The sequence below is a fragment of the Vulpes lagopus genome, chromosome 2, assembly GCF_018345385.1.
Source record: "Vulpes lagopus strain Blue_001 chromosome 2, ASM1834538v1, whole genome shotgun sequence".
In the NCBI taxonomy this organism is placed as follows: Eukaryota; Metazoa; Chordata; class Mammalia; order Carnivora; family Canidae; genus Vulpes; species Vulpes lagopus.
The window spans coordinates 114,936,144-114,954,841 of NC_054825.1; the positions used below are offsets into that span (position 1 = coordinate 114,936,144).

Consider the following 18,698-nt stretch of genomic DNA (forward strand, 5'->3'; position numbering starts at 1 on the left):
TGGTTTATGTTTTCAGCTTCCAAGAATACTTGCCAGAGATCCCAAGGGATCACCTCCACTTCCCCAACAGCTCCCGTTAGCATCAAACAGCATCCTGGCCGTCGGAGCAGGAAGTGTCACAGACTGTCCAGTCTAGCCTACTCCTTGTAGAGATGAGTAAGGCCAAGGGGGAGCAGGCGGAGAGCAACTTGTACCAGGTCACAGAATTTGTGCAGGGAGGACTAGACCTATTTCTCCCTGATCCTGGCCCAGGGTCTCTCTCCCCACCCCCATCCCAATGTCACAAGAGCATAAAACTTGCCCGCAGGGCTGTGCTGTGCTGGGGGCTTTTCTTTCCCCTTCCTTTCAGCTTCCCCAGCTCTGACCAATTGGTTTTAAGCTCTCAGTGGTCACAGCCTAAAGGTCTAAAGGTCAGTTTCAGTCTCAGTATTGGGAGATCTTGTAGCCCTGAACCCTGGACTCCCTCCACCCATACTGGCACCCTCTGATTCCTGCTGTCCCCTCCCTGTTAATTATCTTTGCTCTCCAAGCAATCTCTCCAGCTCTTACGCCTGGGTTCTAGGCTCAGATGGAGGGTCTAGCAGGGAAAGAGGAAGGCATGGGAGCCCGTTAGCTGAAACTCAGTTGCCAGGTCTGATTTCAACACTCAAGTCAATGGTTTGTGTCTGTTATGAGTGAGTGGAGGGCACTTTGCCTTTACCTTGGGGGTTCTGAATGACAGCAATGATAGACCTGTGTAACTCCAGAAGGCTATTCCCAGAGTGCAAGGACCCTGGCTGGGTGGCAAAGAGACTCCAAGCTCCTCTCCTGCCCCTCCTCACCCTGTCAAATGGCCCAAGGCTCTGGGCTACAGGTGAGAACTGTGATGACAGCAAAGCCTAGAACTTTCCTCCAGTACCCACACTTGATTGTCCCCTCCACCTCAATCTCACACCAAGTGAGAGAGCGTGGAAAGGAGCAACTGGTCAGTGATGAGCTCTTTAAAGCCTGGGGGATGACGCTGCCCCACCCTACCTCTTCTCTCTCCACTGAATGTGTTTGGTAAAAACAAAATAAAAACTATGCTGTTAACCACCTCGTACCCCAGGCCACACACAACATAGAGGACAAAAACAGAATTTCAAGTACGTTTGGGAAACAAGGAGGTCCGATAAATAACAGTTCTTTGCTTCACAGCTGAGTGTGCTTTGTAAATCTCCCAGTGGAATAAACATGTTTCCTGGGGACACAGTCAGGAAGCAGCTGTCCTCAAGTTGTCTTAAGAACCAATTCAAGTCAAGTATATGAACATTCTTAAAGGACTATTTTGTGAAACAACACATATGTATTGCAGGCAAATAGAACTTGAAAATAGGGTTACCCTTTGAACTTTCCACTATACCAATAAATACTGAATTGGAAACAGGATGAGGGAATATGGAGGCCTGATTATAACATTAACATATCTAAAGAAGAAATGGAAATTAGAGAAAGGCCAATTTAGGTGGCAAGTGTGACTGCGCTCTGCTAATAATCTCTGCCACTGGAAGAGGGTGTCCTCTGCTTAGTCCAGCTGTTTGGTGCTGGTGGCAGAAATACCCAAATGGAGGTGACAAGGATTCTCTCCTTGACCAAACTAAAGTCAAGATTCTCTGAGCTCCTTTTTCAATGAGGTCTCATCCTTGGGCTCTCTTCTGCCTGCTAAGTCAATTTAGAGAGAAGCCTCCACCATCTTGGATCACTGTTGACATCAGATCAAGTTTCTCATCCTTCACCTCTGTACGAGTCTTGACTTGTCTTCAGCAAGAACTCTGTTAAGTGGGTTTAGCAAGAATCCCTTTATGCTTGATGTCTCTTCCTAATAATATTTCATCTGTTTGTTGGCTAGAAATCCTGGGTATTTTTGCTGTATTCAGAGTTAAGCCTGATCTCTCTCCCTATTGTCATAGTCTTGACCCCTTTTGCAATATTCCCAAATATTAAATAGGGGTGAGGGATGGGAAGGATCCAGTACTCTTATTTGTTGCCTTCAAACATTAGAAACACTAAATAATGAGTCCTGTTTTTCTTTCATGTTTGCCTAACAACCTCTGGTGCTTCCTACCTTCCAAAGTTGTTTTCAGGCTGAAGACAATGTCCCTCACCATTTTTAGTTCTTGATATTAATAAATTGACATGGATGCTGGTTTATATATTTCTGTGATTAAGTTAACCATGGAGCGGTATCCCCAAGTTCAAGCACATTGGCAAAAATCAAATTTCTGGAGCTGCAAAAGGTGGGGACGAGAAGGTGAGATCTGGTGGCAGTGAGCTATGGCATTTAAGATTCCATGCGAGGGCAGCCCGGGTGGCTCAGTGGTTTAGCACCGTCTTCAGCCCAGGGTGTGATCCTGGAGACCCGGGATCGAGTCCCATGTCAGGCTCCCTGCATGGAGCCTGCTTCTCCCTCTGCCTGTGTCTCTGCCTCTCTCTTCTCTCTCTCTCTCTCTCTCTCTCTCTGTGTGTGTGTCTCTCATGAATAAATAAATAAAATCTTAAAAAAAAAAAAGATTCCATGTGAGAGCTTAGATGACACGGCTACCTAACAAATACCAGCAAACAGAAGTCAGTAGGGTGTTAGAGATGAGGAATAATGTGGGTGATACCAAATATTTGGGCTATTGCACTCAGAATTTAATCCTCCTTCTCTCTCATTGCCTATATCCTAAGACTCAATTACATCTTGAGTTTCTAACCTCTATCCCTCAGATCTATCAATGGCTTTATCCTGACCTGGAGATCTTATTAAAATGCAGATTCTGTTCATAGGTCTAGGAAAGAGTGGGGACAGGAGTCTGCATTTCTAGAAAGCTCACAGGTTTTTGGTGCTGTGGGTCCAGTGATCCTCCGCCCCTTTGAGCATGAAAAGGAGATGCCATCATCTCTAGTCTTGGAGTATTGACACAAATTCCTAATTGGACTTTCTACCTCTTTCCAATCCATTCCCCACCCTACAGCCAGTGTGATCTTCCAAAAATCAGATCTGAACAAGTTCCTCCACTTTCCGTGCTTCCCATTGCCCTGGGGGCACTCAGATCCTGGCCCTGCCTCCCACTGCACCATCAGGCTCCCACTCCTATCTCACGCTCACTGTCCCAGCCCTGGTGAATCAGGCTCAGTTCCTATGAACACCCTGTGATCTGTATTTCTGAGCTTTCTCAGAAATTCTTCTCATCTCACTAACATTATTTGCCTTCTTTTTATTTATTTATTTATTTATTTATTTATTTATTTATTTATTTTCATTATTTGCCTTCTAATTGCCATCTTCACCCCTCCCATGCCTTTCAGGCTTTTGAAATCAGTTATGCACCCTTCCTTCCTCTGTGATTCTATAACATTCTGGACTTCTATCATTATACGTATGAGCCAGTATAACTGAAGCTTCTATCATTAGATTATGAATGAAGGAGGCAGAGAAGTATCTGTGTTTGTTTTCATTGTATCTCCATCACATTGTTTTGTACATAGAAATGCTTAAAATATATTTGTTGAGTTGACTTTATTGAACTGAACTGGAAAAAAGAGAGCATTCAGAAAATAGAAGCCTACCTGGGTCTCAAATTTATGTCCCATTTGGTCTTCTTCATGGTCACATCAGGGTTAGTATATGTTAAGGATAAAATTGATTAGATTATTAAATTGAACCACAGTCTAAAGCTTTCCAACTACTTTAGAATAAAACTAGGCTTGCAGTTCTGTTTAATTCTGTTTTACCTAAGCCATACAGAATAGATATTATATCTATGAAACAAGGCAGCTCTGACCAGCTGTTCTCTACTTTTGTAGAAGAGCTAGCAAATATAAACAAAAATTGCATAAGATATGCAAAATAAGAAAGACTGGATGGTAAGTGGGGAGACTAGTTAAATGTGGAGTTGCCCTGTGAGAAACCCTTCCAGAGAAGTTTCACATGATAAGCAGTTCTTTAATCTTAGCACGTGAGATGCTGTAAATGGATCTTACCAGTTATAATTTTTAACAGAATCTCCAAACTTTACATTAGGTTCTGAGATCCCATAAGGCATCATTTAAAAAAATCATAACGGAATCTTCTCAAGAGTTAAACAGAAACCCATGCTTCACATAAAAGTCTATGTGGTTGAAGTGTATCAATTCTGTGAGGTTTATTTCATTACACACAAAATTATACTTGGAAATCTCTTGTATTTTCATGGTTTGCTTTTTTTTCTCTATGCTTTGCTTTTATTTTTTCAAGGAAGGAATGGCATAATGAAAGCACTAGGATCTAGCTTGCCTTCTTGTTTTCTCATTGTTACCAGATCCTAAATCTCGCCTCTGATGTGGCTCAGGATTCTGGTGTAGAATAGATTACTTCATTCCCATGAAGGTATTAGCGGAGATGGAAAAGGTCACCTCTGGGAGCCCACCTGGCTCACCCTGTGAATTCCTCACTAGCAAACAATACTCACATTGTCTTTCCTCATTCATTGCTCACAGAGCCACGCCTGTCGGGGGCCAGCAGCAGCTGCCCAAGCTCACCTTAGTAGAAGGAATGAAGAGAAAGAAGAAACAGGGAAAGCTGAAGTTAGGGAGTAATTCAGTGTATCAAAGTAGCTTTCATGCTTTTTTGTGTGAGAACATTCAATATTTTCGTGGGTGTGAATTTGCTCTTCCTACAGATATAAACTTATTTACTGAGTCCTTCGTACATGCCAGATTTTTAAGTACATATTTTATTTTGTCTCTGTGGACGATTAGGGATCATACTCCCCAATGAAACTGAGGCCCAGAGAGAATCAGTCTCAGGTGGCTGAGCCTGAAAGCCACTCCGGCTTGGAGCAGCCTCATTTCTAAAGCGCAAACCCTTTCCTCTAAGCTCTGCGGCCTTTGAGAAAGCAAAGCCGCAAAGACAAACTCGCAATTAAAAAAAATAAAGACCGGGCAGCCCTGGTGGTTCAGTGGTTGAGCACCGCCTTCGGCCCAGGGCCTGATCCTGGAGACTGGGGATCGAGTCCCACGTCGGGCTCCCCGCGTGGAGCCTGCTTCTCCCTCTGCCTGTGTCTCTGCCTCCCTCTGTGTCTCTGATGAATAAATAAATAAATAAAGTCTTCAAAAAAAAAAAAAAAGACAGAGGGGGAAATGAATGCAGGTATGAGGAGAGTCTAGGCGGGGATCCAAAGAGCAGTGCCCCGGCGACTTGCGGGCCGGGCCACCTGCAGGTGTAACCTGGGCTGCGTGTTCCCCGGAAACTGCGGGGCGGGGCGGGGCGGGGGGGGGGACTGCAAGCGGCCTGGACTGTCGGTGTGTTCAAAATATGTATTTATTTGATTTGCCCACTTCATTTCCACGGCCATTTCCCCATTCAGCGACTCGGTTACAGCCTGTAACTCTCCCAACCTGCACCCCCAACACCTCCCCCGTCCTCCACCCGCACCCCCTGCCCCCCCCGTCCTCCACCCGCACCCCCTGCCCCCCCGTCCTCCACCTGCACCCCCTGCCCCCCCCGTCCTCCACCTGCACGCCCCCCCCTCCGTCCCCCAGGGAGATCGCGCGTCCCAATCTCCCGTGGCTGCTCGCCGGGCGCAGGATCAGGTCAAGCGAGCGCTCTCCGTGGCCTTCCAGGCCCCTCCGCGTGCGCCCCGGTTCCGCGCGCCCCTTCCAGCCCTCGCCCTGCGACCCCCTGTGCGGCGCGCTCCCCCCCCCGCCTTCCCCTCCCCGCGCTCCTCCGCACCCCGCGCTGCCCTCCCGGCCCCCGGGGCTGCGGCGGGGCTGCGGCGGGGCTGCGGCGGGGCTGCGGCGGGGCTGCGGCGGGGCTGCGGCGGGGCTGCGGCGGGGCTGCGGCGGGGCTGCGGCGGGGCTGCGGCGGGGCTGCGGCGGGGCTGCGGCGGGGCTGCGGCGGGGCTGCGGCGGGGCTGCGGCGGGGCTGCGGCGGGGCTGCGGCGGGGCTGCGGCGGGGCTGCGGCGGGGCTGCGGCGGGGCTGCGGCGGGGCTGCGGCGGGGCTGCGGCGGGGCTGCGGCGGGGCTGCGGCGGGGCTGCGGCGGGGCTGCGGCGGGGCTGCGGCGGGGCTGCGGCGGGGCTGCGGCGGGGCTGCGGCGGGGCTGCGGCGGGGCTGCGGCGGGGCTGCGGCGGGGCTGCGGCGGGGCTGCGGCGGGGCTGCGGCGGGGCTGCGGCGGGGCTGCGGCGGGGCTGCGGCGGGGCTGCGGCGGGGCTGCGGCGGGGCTGCGGCGGGGCTGCGGCGGGGCTGCGGCGGGGCAGGCCCCTCCGCGTGCGCCCCGGTTCCGCGCGCCCCTTCCAGCCCTCGCCCTGCGACCCCCTGTGCGGCGCGCTCCCCCCCCCGCGCCCTTCCCCTCCCCGCGCTCCTCCGCACCCCGCGGCTGCCCTCCCGGCCCCCGCCTTCCGCTCGCCCCTCTCCGGGGCTCCGCGTCGAAGCCACTTATTAAGGGAGGCCCTTCCCGGCGGATCCCCCCGCCCCGCCCCGGGTCTCCCGCGCGCCGCTGGTTCCCCTCGGGGCTCCGACCGCAGCCTGCAGTGGAGACGCGCTCGCCGGGTCCCTTATGACGCCTGCAAAGGTCCCAAGGGCTTAGCCCTGCGCCTGGCTCCCACGGGGCTGCATCACTTTGAATGAATGAATGAATGAATGAATGGGGGCTGCGGCGGGGCTGCGGCGGGGCTGCGGCGGGCTCCCGGGGTCCCCAGGCCCCCGCGCACCGGGGCGGCGCGGCGGAAGGAAAGGAGACGCGGGCCCCGGGGCGCCCGGAGCCTGGAGCGACCGCGGGCGGCGTCTGGGGCGCCTCCGGCCTCGAGCCGGGCCGCCGGGACCTCGCCTTGCTCCCGCGGGGGCCGGCGCGCGGGGCGGGGCGGGCGGGAGGGCGGGGCCGGGCTCCCGGCGCCCCAATGGGACTCGGTGCGGGGCGGCGCTGCGCCCGGGGCGGGCGGGGGAGGCGGCCGGGCCGCGGCTCGAGGGCGCCGCGCGCGCCGAGGGGAGGCCGAGCGCGCCGAGCTGGCGCCCCGCGGGGCCATGGGGCCCGGCGCCCGCCGCCTCCTGGCCGTGCTGCTGGTGGTCTGCGCCCCGGCCCGGCTGCGGGCGGGCGAGCCGGGTGAGTGGGGCGCGGGCCGGGCGGGCGGGCGGCGGGGCCTGCGGGGAACGGAGCCCGCGAGCCGGGGCGCGCCCCCCAGCGCCGCGGCACAGCCGCTGGACACCTCCGCGCCGCCCTGCGCTCCGGGTGCCCCAGACTCCCTGACCCGGGCGCGGAGGGCACAGCCCGGGCCTCCGAGGCCCCGCTCCCCCCGCGCGGCTGCAGGGTGGGGGGCGCCGCCGCCGCTCGCCGCGAGCTGCCTGCACCCCAGGCCGCAGTGGGCGCTGGCGCCAGAGGCGGCCTTCCCGGGGCCCTGCGCCCTGGCTTCGGGTGGGACGTCCTCGTCCCCCCACCGACCCCTCCTCTGCATAGCCGCCGATGAAGGTAGTAGACCCCTTTACCAGCCCTGGATACACCCTTGTTAATTAGAGGTGCCTGGTGGTTTTTTTTTTTATTATTATTTTAATTTTATGGATTTATTCATGAGGGACCCACAGAGAGGCAGAGACCTGGGCAGAGGGAGAAGCCTGATGCGGGACCGATCCCGGGACCCCGGGTCACAACCTGAGCCACGCAGGTGCCCCTGTTGATTAGTTCTTTACTCCTAGGGCCGCTTCCTGCGATTCTTCACTTCTTTTTTTGCCCTTCCGTACTTCTGCCCCTGTTCAACTGAGGCCCTTTAATTGGCACTAACTCTCCAGAATATTTTGACAGCTCCCCCCCCCCCCCCCGCCCCGTAATGAAACAGGAATCACAGGGAAACCAAATGCTGGCATTTTCTTCACTGAGCCACGCATCCATTCCCAGTCTGAAAGTTGGGTACTCAGGATGTCAGTACTGGTTCCTAAGTTTGCTTACATACCGATTTCTTCCATTCTTTCTTTTTTTTTTCTTTAAGCCGAAGTTTGGACAAAATATATCAGCGCTAGCAGAATGCTATGCATGTCGTAAAATTTTATTTTATTTTATTTTATTTTTGTCGTAAAATTTTAATGAATAATGTATGCTTTTATTAAATATGTAGGCTTTTGATCATGGGTGTTGTAAGCATTTACAAAAAAAAAATGTTTCTCGTATCACTGTTAGAAGATGCGGCTTCAATGCTGCACGTCTATGAATGAGTCCGGCAGTGTGTCCCTGCCCCAATCTGGCCACAACTGTTTTGCATTTTTCCAAATGAAGTTTCCAATGTTGTACAACCATCTAGGCTGTTGATTGGGTGCTTTTTCCAGCAGTTCTCTGGCAACAAGTGTGATTGCTTCTATTCTTAAGGAGCTTGGAATGGGAGACTTGACTGGTGGAAGTCAAGCAGTTGACTGGTGGAAGAAGATGCCATTTGAGTTTCCACAACACTTCCTATGTGGTTAGGATGTTAAAAGAACCAAGAAAGACAAAAGTATTTACATAAAAAAGCAAAACTTAGATTTGGGACATTTACTGAAAAAAAAATTTTTTTTTTCTAGGAACTCTGGTCTGATACCTCTGGAGTGAAGTCATAGTGATTTTTTTGAATATTTCTCATGTCTGTGATTTTCTCAATTAGCTCTTGGTCATTTATTTTGCAAGTTTCCGTATTTTAAACAGACACACCCATTTTAGGCCTTGAGGTAGGCTACTGGCCATATAGTCAGATAGTGGTCATGGGTGATATTAGCGATTTTGATGTCTAGAAGAGGGCAGTTCTGGGATGCCATTTTGGTTTTAGTGAGAAGATGACGCCATTTTTTACATTTTACCTTCATTATTCTTGGAGTCAGCTTCTTGGGTCCCAACCTGCCTAGTCACCTCTGTCTCCGGAAGCTTTGCAAAGCCCCAGCCCCATGTTATGAATCAGAAGTGCAAATGGGTGGGGCCTGGGAATATGCACCTTAAGAAAAATTCCCCCAGGTAATTCTGATTCTAATCAGCTTTGAGATGGTGGCAACATTTTATAATGTTAGGATTATGATAAAGTGCTGCCATCTGTGTCCTAGACAATTTAATATTACACTTTTAGTCATTGGGTTATATTTCGGGACACAAGTGCAATAATTTAATCTAAATTTTAATAAGTCTAGTCAGTGAAATTATTCCGGTTTTTTATGTCAGAGTCTTGGTGAAGCTATACTGGTTCCTTTGTAGGGCTTCTGTTTGCCTGTCTGGTACTTTTGCTCAATTCATTTTCTAATTTTTTAAAAAATTTTTATTTATTTATGATAGTCACACAGAGAGAGAGAGAGAGAGAGGCAGAGACACAGGCAGAGGGAGAAGCAGGCTCCATGCACCGGGAGCCTGTGTGGGATTTGATCCCAGGTCTCCAGGATCGCACCCTGGGCCAAAGGCAGGCGCCAAACCACTGCGCCACCCAGGGATCCCTCAATTCATTTTCTAAAAAGTGACCACCTCTTCTAATGTTTATAGCCTGTCTGGCACCAGACATCAGGACTTGATGAGCAGAATTTGGTCAGATTTCTGCTCCTCTGGACCAACTTAACTAAATTTAGATATTTACGTAGATTGTTTCACATGGTTTTTAATCCTATGTAATATCACATACAAATTGATCTTTAGTATTAATTAGTATAAATCCATAGGCTTGGATTTGGTCTTCTTACCTTGATTATAAATTTTGAGGACAAAATATCCTAATTCATGTGATGAATTTGTGCTGAAAATCTCTCATGCTCTCCTCCTCGAAAATATCCAGAGACGTATATAAAGAATTTCCTCCTTGTGATTTAAGTGTTAGTGAAGAATAAAAATAAGCAGTTGGTCCCTAAGGAAACTTCAGAGTGTAGAACTGGATACTTTAAAGTAGCCTTAAAAATTCTGCCCAACTCTAATCTGTTACTATCAGAAGATCTGTTCTTAAGTCATCACTCCTGCATATTTGGTTAGACATGGAACAGCTGATGTCTGATGCTTTGGGTGAGTGGCTTCTTAAAAAGTAAGCCCAAGTTTATTCTGGTATCTTCTGTATCAGTGTGTGCACTCACTCTAGTTTTTCCATCATCTCCGTGGTCTGGGATGGAGTCCTGCCTTGGGCAAGGGGAGGGGGGAGGGTGTTCCTGCTCAGTGGGGAGTCTGCTTCTCCTCCTCCCTCTGCCTCCTCCCCTCTGCTTGTGCTCTACCTCTGTCTCTCTGTCTCTCTCTCTGTCTAATGAATAAATACAATCTGTTTTTGAAAAAAGAATGTAAGGCCCATGAGGAGCTTTGTGCTTTGAACAGTGTCCAGCACGTGATGGGTGCTCAATAGGGGATATGTGCTAGGTGACGATGGGGGAGAAGGCAGTGGAGACACAGTTCCTGCTTTTAAAGACAAAGCTGAGGATCAAAACCATAACAAGACTAATAAAATAATATGTCCAGCATGACTGTTTTATAGACACAAAGTCTGAAAATATGGATTTAAAACAGAGCAATTCATTCTGGTATAATTGAAGTTTATGCAAAAATACTGTCAGACTTTCAGATTGTAGTTTTCATCAGACTATGGTGTAATTTTGCCTTTTTGCGACTAAAGAGTCATGTTGATGTCATTTTCCAGATGTTTGTTCTCTGCTTTGTATATATAAAAAAATAGTTGTTTGCTTTGGAGGGTGGGGGAGTGGGAGAGACTTAATTAATGGGAAAAAACCCCACATGGTGATTTCCAGCCCAAAGTAGAAATAAGTTCTAACTGCGAGCCATAGTGTGCTAAATTCAGATCAAATGCCAAACCTTAAAAAAAAAAAAAAAAAAAAAAAAAGCCAAACCTCCTTCCTCTTGGCAGGGAAGAAGAGAGAGTTTTTTTGTTTTTGTTCTTGTTTTTGTGTTTTGTGGGGGAAAGGGAGGAAAATGAGGGAGAGTAGAGATGAAATGGAGCCTTTTATAGCCTCTGCCAGCACCTGGTACAGTGCCTGGTAGGGAAAGGGCTCCAGATAACTATTTCCTGTGGCCTCACATGAATGACGGGGGTGAGGCCTGAGACAATGAGGTGAAGGGTAATATCCACTAAATAGTTTTAAGCAGAATTGCATACACGACTATCATGTGACTTAGGAAGCATTCTGTATGCATTCAAGAAAATAGCTAAATTCAACTCTGAAAAGTTTGGGAATGTCTGAGACTCCTTTACAGGCAACACCAGGAAAGCTGCTTTGAGTTAGGTGCTGGCAGTCTGGAGAATATTGGAGCAAGTGGCATACTGATATGGATCAGAGGAGTCCCCCAAGATCTCCAGATGCTTAGACGTTGAGGGTGTCGGGGACCTGTTTTATCCCAAAAATCATTGGGGACAGTGTTTAGACATTTGTGACATTAGTATTAAGCCATATTTGTCATCTATGCCTTGACTGTTTACTGCCATTTTGATTTGACCTATAGTTTCTACGAACTATCTCTCTGGGAGCTTTTATGCTGTATGAAATTATACCCAATACTGCAGAAAGGTCTTGTGTCATATATGTGGTAATTTTAGCTTAGGTGGATTTTTTTTGGGGGGGTACGAAAAGCTGCAAAGAATAACGTTGAAACAAGGTAATAGCTAAGTGATTTTGTTTTACCCCGATTCTCCCTAATTTTCATAAAGCTACGCTGGAGCTTTTAAAAAAAACCACACACCCACAACACTAAATTTCTCTTTGGATAGGGCTTTCTTTCCTGCTTCCACAAACATATTTCCTAATGCTTACAAGACAGAACAGTTGTGGTACAAAGCAGGATACTGATAAATAATGTTGCACTGACATATCATAATCCTGCAAGGAAGATGTTACACAGAGAACCATAAGGACAAGCTTTTGGTGCACACACACACATAAATACAAATATGTATTCCCACAACTAATGTACATATACACACACGTTCTTATATACCTTCTACTATTTGCTTTTACTAAATATTAGTTAGATAAAATTACATATATAAAATATGTGTAAGGTATAAAGAACAACAATAAAACTCAAATACCTGGATACTCACTCTACTATCTAGTGTCTACATGCTTTTATAGTCTGTTTTTTTTTTTCAACTTTTTATTAAATGCTTTCACCATACTAATTAGGAAAAAATTGTGTTTTTATTTATTTTTAGGATTAGCCTTCAGGCAAACTGAAAACTCACTTTCCAGTCGTTTATTGTCACTGAGGAATATCTAAAGGGAAAATGGAATTTTTGTCTTGGCCAACCAGCTATGGGTCTTGTCAAGATTTTTGTCTTTTGTGTGATTCAAATAACCCTTCCTTGCTTTTGGTGTCAGAATTAAGTTGCTTGTCCTTACCTTATTTGAAAAAATTATTACTTTAAATGTACTAAGTATCAGAAAGTTAAGATGTTTTTCTTGGCCCTTCTTGGTTGAGAGTCTTAATTCATACTTACAGAGGTCAACCTTGTCAATGATTAGACTACTTGAAGTTTATCTTTATTGATTAACCACATTTGTTTTATCACCATTTCCAACTCAAATTACAACCACTATTGTAGCCTTTTATTTCAATGTCCAACATACTTATATTTTAGAAAGGTACATACTTTCAGAAGGGTAAAGAACAGTCTCTCTTTCATCACAAAATTAAAATCCTTCGATATTAGTACTAATCTGGCTCTATTTCACGATTAAATGTGTTGTGTGTTTAGTGGATGTGCCTAAAAGTTGTGTATAAATGACTTTTCTTTTTTCTTTTTCTTTCTCTTTTTTATTTTTATTTATTTAGTTAGTTTTTAGTGAGGGAGAGAAGAGGGGAGCACAGAGGAAAAGGGAGAGAGAGAGAGAATTTCAAGCAGGTCTCCTGCCCAGCACAGAGCCTGACCCCGGGGGATCAATCTCACAATTGTGAGATCATGACTTGAGCCAAAATCAAGAGTTGGACACTCAAGAGTTGGACTAAGCCACCCAGGCTCCCCTAAATGACTTTTTTTATAGAGCACTCTATTCTTGAAAAAAGGAAAAAAAACCCTAAAACCTTTTTTCACTGTTATTTCTGACAAGGAACAAGGCAAATGGATATTAAAAGGTAATAAATAAATAAACAAACAAACAAACAAATAAATAAATAAATGGCAGTCCAGTAAATTTGAGTTACTATAACATAAAACTTCCTACAGGGAATATAGGTAAACATCTCTGTGGGTCTCACTTAATTTTTAAATGGCAGAGTGGATTTAATTCAGCTTTTTATGGCTTTTTACAAAAGCAAGTTTACCTCATATTGAAATATGGTTGATGAAAGTCCAAAGGAGGAAACTTTTGAGACTTACTAGTCTGTAAGACCACTGAAATGTATCTTTTTATTGAATTGCTTCCATTTTGAGGAGTCTAGGACAGAAGTTACTTATGTTGAGAATTACATGAACCAAGATTTGCCTTTTTTTCCCCTCAAAAAGCCCCTGCTTTGACAACAGACTAAAATTGAAGATAGTCTGCAGATAGACAAATGGCCTTGTACCAGCTGTTGCTGCTAGCTCCAAAGGGTTTAGAAATCTTTGAGACCCTCTTGCCTTGTGGATAGGAATTTTTTTTTCTGTTTTTCATCTTCTTTCTTCTTTCCCCCTTTTCATCCTTATTGCTAGAGTTGTTGTGCCATATTACTAAAATCTTAACAGAAACACTGTTTTCCCCCTGAGGTATTTGAAATATATTACAGGCTTAGTAGTATTTTTCCCCCAAATATTTGTGTCTCTAACTGTTCTCTTACATTACTACAATGCCATGAGCACACCTAAAAATATTAATAGTGCCATCTTAATATCATCTAATACTCAAGTCGTATTCATGTTTTCCCAGTTGACCCAAACATGTCTTTTTACTGCTTTGTACAAAGAAAGATCCAAACAGGGTCCGCACATTACAGTTTGTTATTCTATCTCCTAAGTCACTTGTGTTGTAGCACGAACCTTTGCTCACATGTATTTTATTTTCCTGAGAGGAAATCACAGTCAGTTATAACGTGACACAGCTCACTCTTAGATTCAACCAACTGGCTTCTTGGTGCGCATCCTTTACTTGGTACACCATCCACTGTATTTCTCTATAAACTTGAAATTGGACCTAAAGACTTGATTAGATTCAAGCTCTTGTGTTTTTTTTTGGAAAGTACTGCAAAGGTGTCATATGCTGCTAATTGTGTCTCAAGATGCTTGTGTTACTGTTTTTATTATTGGCCCACTTTTCACCAGGCTGAAAATTCTCAGTAACTTAGGAAGGGACAGCTCGATCCCTCTGTTATGAAGTTGCCTTTTCCCCTTATGACCTGCAATTAAGCTATGGGATAGTAGTCTCTTACCCATAAAACTACTCTTCCTCATCAACATTTCACTTAGTGGTTTAAGCATCCATTGACCATTGGTTGTCCACTTCTGATTTTTTTATGGAAATAAAAATGGAAAACCCTACCTTCATATGTATTTTGATTTAGCAAGTGGGTTTTTTTTTTTGCATCTAATTTAATCCCAACAGTTCTGAGAGCTATAAAGAGATCTGCAATTCAGAAAGATTGAATCATTTACCCCAGGCACATTCACTTTGGTTGTCCAAAATGGGATACAGGTGCATGTCCTACAATCATAGATGCCTTGGGATGGTTTCCTGCCCTTCATCTTAGAGGGAGATCTAAGTGTCCAGGGGAGGTCAAGTTAAGGAAAAGAAGCCTTGGAGAAACACAATTTCAGGAGGCTATTTGTGCAATAAATCTTTATTTTTTTTTTTTTTGCAATAAATCTTTAAATTAATAGTCTTTGGTTTCTCTTCGAGGTGATTACGTTTGCCACAGAAATATTATGACTTTTTCAAATCCTAATTAGTAGCTAACCATGTGCTTTTATCTTATTGTGATGAATTCAATGGTGCAGGATATGCAATGTGCAAAGGCAGTGTAATTTTCGGGACTGTGCAATGTGATGGTTTTATAAGGTTTATTTTTTTCTCTATCAACTCTTGCATTTCATCCGTCAGTAGATGCATAATAAGATGCCCTCTCTTTCCTCACTGAGATTTGCTATTTTCTGGTCACTAAACATTGATTATGTTTTCCTTATATGTGGTGCATACATGTATGTTCCCAGGAACTTTCTCATCCTATTTCTCTGTGTATTTTCCACCATATGCTCAAATAATTCTTAAATTGACATTTTTTTTCCAAGTGTCAGACATGTTACCCTGGCTTAAATGTAGATCTTGAAATTTACTATTGCCTGTCCCAGACTTGTAAATGAAATGTAGAGTGAAAAAAACATGGCAAAGGATTGAGAATACTGACTTGTTCTAGTTTTGGAAGTAGATATTAAAATATAACCATATAAAACCAGTACCTCAAATATTTTTCTTTTTAAAAGAATTTAAAAATTTTTATTTAAATTCAATTTAGTTAACATATGGTGTATGTTAACTGGGGTAGAGTTTAGTGATTTATCAGTTGTACATAACATCCAAGGCTCATTCCATCACGTGCCCCCCCTTGATGCCCATCGCCCAGTTACCCCATCCCCTTACCCCCCTCCCCTCCGTTGACCCTCAGTCTGTTTCCTAGAGCTCAGTATCTCTTATTGTTTGCCTCCCTCCCTCCTTCTCTCATCTTATTTTATTTTTTCTTCCTTCCCCTATGTTCATCTATTTTGTTTCTTAAATTCTACATATGAGTGAAATCATATGGTATTTGTCTTTCTCTGACTTATTTTGTCAGCATAATACCCTCTAGTTCCATAGTTATAAATGGCAAGATTTCATTTCTTTTTATGGCTGAGTAATATTCCTCTGTGTGTGTGTGTGTGTGTGTGTGTGTGTGTGTGTGTGTGTGTGTTTCTCTATCCATTCATCTATTGATGGACATCTGAGGTCTTTGAATATTTTGGCTATTATGGACATTGCTGCTATAAACATTGGGGTGCATGTCCCCCTTCAAATCACTGTTTGTATCCTTTGGATAAATACCTAGAGTGCAATTGCTGGGTCGTAGAGTAGCTCTATTTTTAACTTTTTAGGAACCTCAGTATTGTTTTCCAGAGTGGCTGCACCAGTTTGCATTCCCACCAACAGTGTAGGAAGAGGGTTCCCCTTAGTCATTCTGACTAGCGTAAGGTGGTATCTCATTGTGGTTTTGATTTGGATTTTGCTGATGCCAAGCGGCACTGAGCATTTTTTTCATGTGTCTGTTGGCCATTTGTATGTCTTTGGAGAAATGTCTGTTCATCTGCCCATTTCTCAGCTGAGTTTTTTTTTTGTTTTTTGAGTGTTGAGTTGGTTAAGTTCTTTATAGATTTTGGATACTAGCCCTTTATCTGATAAGATATTTGCAGGTATCTTCTCTCATTCTCATTGTCTTTTAGTTTTGTTCACTCTTTTCCTTTGCTGTGCAAAGCTTTTTATCTCGATGAAGTCCCAATAGTTCATTTTTGCTTTTGTTTCTCTTGCCAAGAATTTTTCATTTTTAAAAAGATTCACTGCAAGATCTCTATTAGTCGGGATTAATTAATAGGGGCTGTTTATTTTTTAAAAAAGATTTTATTTATTTATTCTTGAGAGAGAGAGAGAGAGAGGCAGACACACAGGCAGAGGGAGGAGCAGGCTCCACTCAGGGAGCCCGATGTGGGACTCGATCCCGGGTCTCCAAGATCACACCCTGGGCTGAAGGCATATGCTAAACCTCTGAGCCACCTGGGCGGCCCAATAGGGGCTGTTTAAATCTCTTGCTACTCAGAGTATATCTTACAGGGATCAGCAGAATAGTCATTACCAAGAACTTTTTTGGACGCGCAGAATTTGCAGGCCCTGCGTATTACTGAGATCCCCAGATGACTGATGTGCCGACAGAAGGTTGATCCATTGAAACCTTCATTTATGGAGCATCTTTTAGGAGACACATCGGCACTAAGCATAGTGAGTAACCTTTGTTGCAGGTGAAATGGTCACCTCTCAATAGTGTGGTAAAGTCCTTACTTAGATAATTAAAAACAGAGGGTGATGGAATTTCTCATAAGTTTTACAAGACTCCCTGGATGAAACATGGCTATTTTTCTCATGTTAACTTTGAGACAAAAAAGTAGGACTGTAAAAAATTAAATATAATGTGGGTTTTAATACTAGTTGTGCTGCTCAGCACTAGTGTGAGCTTGAGCTATCTGCCTCAGTTTACTCACCTTCTCATTTAGCAGCCACAGCCTTAAAGCCCAGTGGTTGAGGTCCATGGCCTCTGGAGTACAGGTGAGGTTCATATGCCAGGTCAGCCACCTGGGCTGAGTTACCAAGCTTCTTGGAGCCTCATCTCTTGACACAGAGAACAGGGGTAATAACAGGAGGATATGGGATGAAGAAAGGGTGCAGTGGGCTCCAACCGTGCTGTATTGGGAATGGCCTATCTTGTAAGCTGTGGTGTATTCTTGGATGTTTGACATACTACTCTTTGTATATGTCCATATGGACGTATGTGTATATGTGCAATATTTCAGAACTTTATTTTTTTTTATTTTTATTTTTTTTAATTTTATTTATTTATGATAGGCACACAGTGAGAGAGAGAGAGAGGCAGAGACACAGGCAGAGGGAGAAGCAGGCTCCATGCACCGGGAGCCCGATGTGGGATTCGATCCCGAGTCTCCAGGATCGCGCCCTGGGCCAAAGGCAGGCGCCAAACCGCTGCGCCACCCAGGGATCCCGCAATATTTCAGAACTTTAAAAGGGAACTGATATTATCTTATGATCATCATAAGAAGATTGAATAGCATAAAGTCCCTTAGAATACTCTCTGTCACCTTTTACAATAAATGCTTAGTAAATGCTAAGTGTTGGTATTTTCACTGTTTTATTATTATTTTTTCCTATCCCAAAACATTTTGATTCTCACTAATTTTTGAAAACTATATCCAGGAAAGTGAAAACATATGTGGGGGGAGAAGGGGAGAGAAACTGCAAGAGAGAGAAACGTTTATACTTTTAACTTCTAAAACTCAGGTCAATTTTATCTGTACTTGGTAATATTGGATTTTTTTCACTATGGAAGGAAAAGTCAATGTCCAGTTACACTTTGAGTATTGGAGGTGGCTCTGTAGCGCAATGGATAGCGCATTGGACTTCTAGTGACACTTTGAGTATTGGCGATGTGCATATTTAACATAGAACCAAGGTTAGAAAGTATAGCACGTGGTAGAGACAGGAAAGATTTCTCGCGTTTATCTTCACCTCCAGCAATTGCAGCTTGGACATTACATCAACATCCTGACATTATTAGTAAAGGTCAGTGACTGCTTTTCTCTGACTTCCTTATCCTGAGCATCTATTCGACAGAGATAAAATAGTTGTCTTAGACTTGTTTTGCTGCACAAACAAGTTTTTTTCCCCCTTTTATCTGTGAAATTAAGAAACTTCTGTGAAACAATGCACCCAATTTGTTACCAATTCCCCCAAAGCACTTGTAACTTAACAGTGGGAGAAAGGTTTCCTTTTGAAGATCAGATTCACATACTACAATTTTTTCAGTATTGTTCTTAGAACTCTCAAGGCCAATAGCCACTTCTCTGCATCCAATAGCCACCTTAATCCCAGAAGTCCCATTATGGGATCTCTGTGTGTGTCCTACCTTTGAGAGCCTAGCTGGGGAGCTGGCCCTCCCTGTGTGCCCCACAGAACACTATACCCAGAGATGCCCACTGGGAATATGACCACCTGTGTCTCCTGTGAGAGCCTCACTGC

At 45.2% G+C, this 18,698-nt stretch overlaps 1 protein-coding gene across 1 annotated transcript in view; it reads left to right on the plus strand.

The window, feature by feature from the left end:
• The first annotated feature begins 6,920 nt into the window (after positions 1–6,920).
• The window catches only part of DCBLD1 (discoidin, CUB and LCCL domain containing 1), a 66,663-nt gene continuing 54,885 nt past the window's right edge, over positions 6,921–18,698 (plus strand). The window contains exon 1 of the mRNA XM_041732669.1: positions 6,921–7,080. Within this exon, the coding sequence (XP_041588603.1) occupies positions 7,002–7,080 (79 nt within the window). The 5' untranslated portion in view covers positions 6,921–7,001. The remainder of the gene's footprint in view (positions 7,081–18,698) is intronic.